General features: G+C 37.4%; 1 protein-coding gene across 2 annotated transcripts in view; it reads right to left on the bottom strand.

The window, feature by feature from the left end:
* Positions 1 to 3,922: 3,922 nt before the first annotated feature.
* PLK4 (polo like kinase 4) overlaps positions 3,923 to 6,715 on the bottom strand; it is a 28,527-nt gene continuing 25,734 nt past the window's right edge. For both annotated transcript variants that reach the window (XM_006131789.4, XM_075929878.1), the window contains exons 15-16: positions 6,006 to 6,112; positions 3,923 to 4,544 (exon numbers count right to left, since the gene is read on the bottom strand). In XM_006131789.4, the coding sequence (XP_006131851.2) occupies positions 4,445 to 4,544; positions 6,006 to 6,112 (207 nt within the window). In that variant the 3' untranslated portion in view covers positions 3,923 to 4,444. The remainder of the gene's footprint in view (positions 4,545 to 6,005; positions 6,113 to 6,715) is intronic.

Below are 6,715 nucleotides of genomic sequence, written 5' to 3'. Positions count from 1 at the left end.
TAGTTTATTGCACCACTAACCCATAGCAGGATGCTGTGCCACTCTTATCATAGGTTGACAATGCTTGCTAGTAAATATCTCTTTACTCTTTCTAGCTACTCAAACTATGCCACTCTTCCATGTGCCTTAATATTTAAGGTATGTAAATAAAAATAACTAATTTGATTAAGTTCTATCTGAAGTAAGGATGGCAGTATAATGGCTTGGTATTTCAGAAAATAAGTTGATGCCTGTTTTATAAATCACTTGCACTGGTTCTTTATTTCCCTCTCTGGGCATATGCCTACATCTGGATACAGCTACCGTAAGTGTATAATATGACATTTATTTTAAAAAGCATTCAGTTAACAGGGTAAGCATTCTGCACTTTTGGTACATTTTTTACTGGAATAGCAGGCAAGTTTGTCATTTACTATTATAAATGCTATCTGCAGTGCTGTGGTTTAACCACTGCAAGAGATGATCTTATGCTACAGAGATGCTAAAGCAAGGCTTACTTTAGCTGATCAGAAAGGTAGGGTAGTCATTTCATCTTGAATAGTAACAGAGCAACTCTAAATCAAACATCTCAGGTTTGTTTGATCTGATAAGCAGATACAGCAGAAGTACCACTTCAACCCTTGTACTCCCAATGAAGCATATATCATCTACAAGTCTCCTCCACTTCATTTTGTTTTGAAACAAAACTTTTAGCTGACCCCAGGAGTACTCAGTTGTTGTCCTCCAAACCACTAAAGAAGGCTAATGTGATCTTTCCATTTTCAAACAGAATGCTTAACAGGACTGAAATATAGGACAGGGCTACCTTATGGGGAAAAGTAAATTTAAGCTATGCAATTTGAGTTAGCAGTATAAATTAATGGAGCTTACCACAAGGTGTAAGTGTGTAAAGAACTAACTTATATGGTTAAAATGTCACATGCCTAATCCATACTACACTGTCAACAGGAGAAATTCTCCTGTTGATTTCCCTTGCTCTTCTTGTTCCAGTCAATAAGAGAGTGAGGGACAGTTCGTTTAGCAGGTCTTCCCCTAAGCCTACTAAATCACACATCAATGGAATGACCACTAGTCCTGGAGACAAGTCATAGGATAAAATGAATAAAAGTTGAGCACAAGTGAGACTTGACCTAATGTTATGGGCTGGAAGTTAGGTAAGTGAAGAACCCAGTACATACAAAAGCTTCCAATATTCCCAATAGATTCTTACCATTAAAATGAAAATTGAGCAATACATTGAGATGAACAATAGCTACAATTAACTTAGGGACACTTTTGCCTTGACCCAAAACAGATGCTAGAAGAATTTCAGGCTCAAAGGGTAAGCTTCAATGTTACGTAGAGGTACGCTGAGTGTTGGAAAATACATTTCCTAGTATACAGAAATGGTAAATATATTTTGCAATAGGCAAGGAAAAAGTAGTATGCTTAACTGTTTAAATCACAAGTCCTGTTTGTTTCACAAGACCATAAATCTGAGATTTACTTTGAAACTGAGTAACTTAACCTCACTTAGAGAAAAGGAAGAATTTAAGGTAAAGCATGAATTGAGTAGAAGTAAAGTTTAGATTATTAAAATCCATTCTCTAGAGCACATACACCCCTGCATAATCTTTTAATTAAAAGGATAATTGGGTGGTTTTGCCAATTATATTCATTTATTTAAAGGATGATAGTGTTCTGGGCATGTATGCTGCATTTAAAAACATGAAACTAAGGCAGCCAGCCATCCCAGTAACCAAATCTGTTCAAAGCCCTTTAAATGAAGGCAAAAATCTAAAGACCAATTATTTGTAGTTTACATATGTATGTAAATTGTAAGAGACAAATACCTACATATCTTTCCTACAGCATCTCCATATTTATTCAATGAATAAGTAATCTCCCTCTGTTGGATGTGCAATAAGGATAGGATTCTCAAAAAGCAGTCAGGTGACTTGAGTAGAGGGTAATTACCATGTAACCTATATAAATGCTTGAAGATACTGTAATTTCATGACAACTGACCAAAATCTTACAGCATAACCTTGTAAATTTGAGCATTTCATAATGCATTTAAGTAATACATGTGCATACGAGCTAATTCAAGTGAAAGTAGAAAAACAGTTGCTTTATTAATATTGAGAAATGTCAGATTGCCATTCTTTTTAAGACCCATCACCATGTGTCCTTCCCACCATCCAAGCAATTCCAAGAGTGGCCAACCACACTTTCATTATTAGCTTTAAGGCTGTAAAGATATGCAACTTTAGGGCTTCTATCCCTCCTCTGCACACCCCCATACAAGCATATGGGACACCCTTTCATGTGAAGAACATGTGACTGAGTATAGACACACCTATTTTACTTCATAAGGTAGATTTACTTTAATCTACCTCTGTTTGAGAAATCATTTCTAAAACTTAGTTCATGACAAACTAACAGTGAGCAAGCTCTGAATTTATCCCAAAGAGGTTACTATATTAGGCCACTCACCCTAGCTGGAGCTGAATTCACACGAATTTGATTACTTCAAATATTCCTTTATTTTACTGACACTGATCTGAGATCAGTACATCTACCCATTTCCACAGTTATAGTAGATAAGTTAAAGCTGTTCTTCTTTAGCAGCTTTGAGATCCTGCCCACTTTAAAAAGTCTTCACTTGTAAATCTAGACACCTGCTGCTTTTTCTGGTACTAAGCAGAAAGTTTGATCAGTAAGTTCTCCCTGTTCTAAAAGGTGCAATTAAATATTTATTACTTCATTTTAAGAATCTATTATTGACTCAAAAATAAAGTTCCTGTATTTTTTGTGTACTAATTCATTGTGCCACAGTTGCCAACTAAAATTAAAATGACACTAAAGTAGTATGTTTATATTTTAAAAAATTAAACAGAATTGTGCTCTGATTCCACTTAAATGGCTGATTTAGATCACACATCCCAGAACGTGCATTGTCTGATATAGGGAAAAACCTAACTCTAGCTATATTTTGAACTACAGGTTGGACCTCTCTCATTTGGCACCCTTGGGACATGAGCTGTCCTAGACTAGAGAGCTTGCTGGACTGGGGGAGGTCTGTGCTCCCCTACTGGCTGCCCTGCTGCCGACACCTTCTCTCTGGGGCTCTCAAACTGCCATTGGTTCTGTTGCCCCCTGGGACTTCGCTGCTGCCACCTGGCCCCGCTGCCCAGGGCTCCTGTAGCCCCATTACTACCGGGGGTTTCCTGTCCACTGCTCCCAGGGAGTTCCAGGACTTCTCCAGCCACAGCTGTCTAGCCACTAACGATCCTGCTGCCAGGTGCTCTCCAGCTGCCTGACCCCACTGAAACCGGGGTTCCCTGGCCAGGATGGAGGCTCCCCAACGCCACCTGGCTCTGCTGACACCAAGGGTTTCCCTGCCTAGCCACTGCAGGACTAGCCAGGATTCTGCAGATCCTGCATTCTCCCAGCTGGCTCTCACTCCTGGGGCTTTGACTTCAGCATGTTGCCAGACCACTGTCCCAGATTTGGGAGAGTCAACCTGTGTAACAGCATTTACAATGCAAGAGTTGACTGATGTAGTACTTACAACATTTTGAAAATTTCCCTTCAGCAAACTTAAGAATACAATTCAGCACAAGAGCAGGAGGCCAAATGCAGAGGAGATCTATATCCAAACAAAGTACAAGTTAGATAACGATTCTGAGTAGGCACAACTTGAATTTTTCCACTATCAGTATGCAAATTAGAAGGCATGGCCTAGAAAGCCTCACATTTGTATAATATAGTGCTACATTATTCTAGACCCTATACACCCTTGGACTCAGTGGGCCAAATTCAGACGATATGCACGTGGATGTTGTTCAGTATCAGAATGTAACTGAAGTTGTACCTTTTACTCAGTGTGTCACCATCTGAGAATGCTTTAGACAACTTTTTCATTAAATAAACCAAATGATCTGGACAATTACCACTGCATTTATTTTTATATATAAAATGCTTTTGCAGGGAAATTTCATTAGAAGCTGTTGCTACAAAAATATAAAACAAGTATAAAACAATATATTTTTACATATATTACTTGTAAGCCACATAAAATATTTACAGGTAACAAATATTTCAATAGCACAAATACTTTCTCCTTAATTGCTAGTATTGACTACTAAGCAGTGGGGAAAACACATACAAAAACCTTATGTACACTTCCAATTGATTTTTCAAGTAAAGAATTCCTGAAAAATAATGGGTTAAGTCTCAGAGATTGCCCAGAATCAGTCGTGCAGAACACTTGTGTCATCCGAGGAAAATATTACAGGATTTGAAAGATGTATTTCACAAATGATGGGCTTTCCTTCCTGCTGTTTAGCAGCCAGTAGAATTTCTGAACTATGAGTGGTAAACTGAATAAATCAGTCACTTTACTTGAATGCCAGCAAGTTATTCATTAAGCCTTCATGCCCAAAGAATTGCCTTATGTTAGTCAGCGAGGGCCAGCTGGATTGGTAAACATCACAAGAATTGAAGACAAACAATGCAACTTCTCTTTGATGTATTCTGGTAATTTCTCATTGTCTCCATACCTAGCAGGTGGAGAAAGATACACAGGTAAGTAACAAAAGCAATTTCTATGCCCAGAACATCCATACGATTTCAATAGATTAAAATACTAAAGACTAAAAACATTTTCAAACTTGAGTTGACATCTAGAGATCCTTAACCTGGTTTCAGGAGTTGTGGGTTCTCAGCCTCTCTGAAGTTAAGTCACTTAGCTCTGGTCTACACTGATTTTGAAGCCGTAAGCAGAACATCCACTCTACCAACCCAGTTATGAAAAGCTGGAGTTACTATAGTGAAACCTTTGTTATCTGGCACTCTGTTAACCAGAAAACTTTGTTAACTGGCATTGCCTCCAGCCACAATACTGTCACATCTTCAGGTGCACAGGCCTGGCTTGGTTTATCATGCTTAGTACTTAAATAAAAAATTAAGCCAATTATCTTCAACTCAAAATAGAAATGAAAGACCAACTGCCTCGTACTACAAAAATATCAATATTAAAAGCTTGAGTTTTACTATTATTGTCCATTGGTTTTTGCTAGGTTGATGGGACCCTCAGATAATCGGAATTTTTAGATAACCAGAATGCCCTAATTCCCAAGAGTACTGGATAACACAGGTTTTACTGTATTTTGAAATGAGGAATAACTCTTATTTAGCAATTGTTATTTTGGGAGTTATTTTGAAATAATTTCCTAGTGTAAACATGCCCTTAGTACTTGTATATGAATTTGGGTGTAGAATTCTTGTGTTCCGGGTTGTAGAGTAAATTATGTAATAATCGGATACAAATTATGTGAAAAAAGTTAAGCAGCTAACTGCCCATATAATACCGAAACTGATATTGCATTAGGAATTACATACTTTCTTTGAATAGCAATAAAATATTTGCTACAGTCACTTGAGACTCAAAATAGAACATCAGCTGTTAAAAGGTCAGCTGGTCCATTCACTCAAAGTAGTTATTTACTAGGGCATTCCCTGAACTTGTAAATTGTGGATGTGGTTTCAGAAAGATAGATAAGAGTTCTTTTCATTAAAGCTTCCTGTAGTCCCTGAGTAAGTAATACAAGTAACTATCACGTATCAAAAGTGAGATATGAAAGGAATGCATTCCCATCTTGGCCTGAGCTGACCCGTGATAATTGTCCTATATGTTATTCCTATGCTTATTTGATGGCCAAAACACACATGAAGTTGTACACGCTTTGGGTAGGGTGTGTTTTTTTTTATTACAATACTAGTAAACTTTTTTTTTTAATCTACACACACAAGTGACTGGGAAAATTTCCATATAAGGAAATTAAAAGCAGCTCTTTGCCTACTATAATGTAGTAATCAAAGTTAACATTTGTAGGAATTGAAAAATACACAAACTGTGAAAGGTCAATATTATATACAACTGCAAAGTATCTTGCATTGAAGAGTCTTGTATTTTCGTTTTATTTGAATGTAACGTACATGCTTATAGAATTAAGACTCACCTTGTTGTCTGCCCATTTGGAGATGTGTAAGTGATAGAAGACACACCCGCTTGTGCTACCAACTGGGATCCATCATTGAACTGAACCCATACTGCTCCACTAGTCAACTGATAAGATAAGTGTCCAAAGTTATTACAATTTGAAAAACTTCAATTAATTTTTAAAAAAGTGTACATTATAACCACAGTGAAAGCTTTATCATCTGGCACTCAGGGGGAATGCTAGTTTCCAGGTAACTGAATGTGCCAGATACTTAAGCAACGGGTTAGGTAGTGCTAGAACAGGCTGAGGGGGATGTCTGCTGATGTCAGCTGGCAGTGCTGCAATGCCAGTTAAAGCTTTCACTGTACTTATTTTAAGACATTTATGGTAAAATTTTCAGACGTGCCTAAGTTACCTAGAAGAAAAAGCCTTATTGTCTTTTAAAGGGATTAAGCAGGTTTGAAAAATGGGACTTAGGAACTTTAGAAAATTTTACTCTTAAATTTAGTAGTGCTACAGTTGGCTAAGAATTGCACAAAAACTAATACAAGATTGGTTTTTGTGGCTATTGGTTCTGTAGTATGTAGTACGATTAGACAATTTACTATACAAATTTACAGACTCATTTAGGACCAGAAGGGTCTCAAATTCATGATGTCTGGATGATGACAAATTTCCCCTCTCCCCCCAAACTCTTGCACAAAGACCATAAAGAAACTACACATGCA

Source organism: Pelodiscus sinensis, chromosome 5 (assembly GCF_049634645.1).
Source record: "Pelodiscus sinensis isolate JC-2024 chromosome 5, ASM4963464v1, whole genome shotgun sequence".
In the NCBI taxonomy this organism is placed as follows: domain Eukaryota; kingdom Metazoa; phylum Chordata; order Testudines; family Trionychidae; genus Pelodiscus; species Pelodiscus sinensis.
The sequence above is the reverse complement of the archived record's forward strand: the minus strand, read 5'-3'. Positions and strand labels throughout refer to the sequence as shown.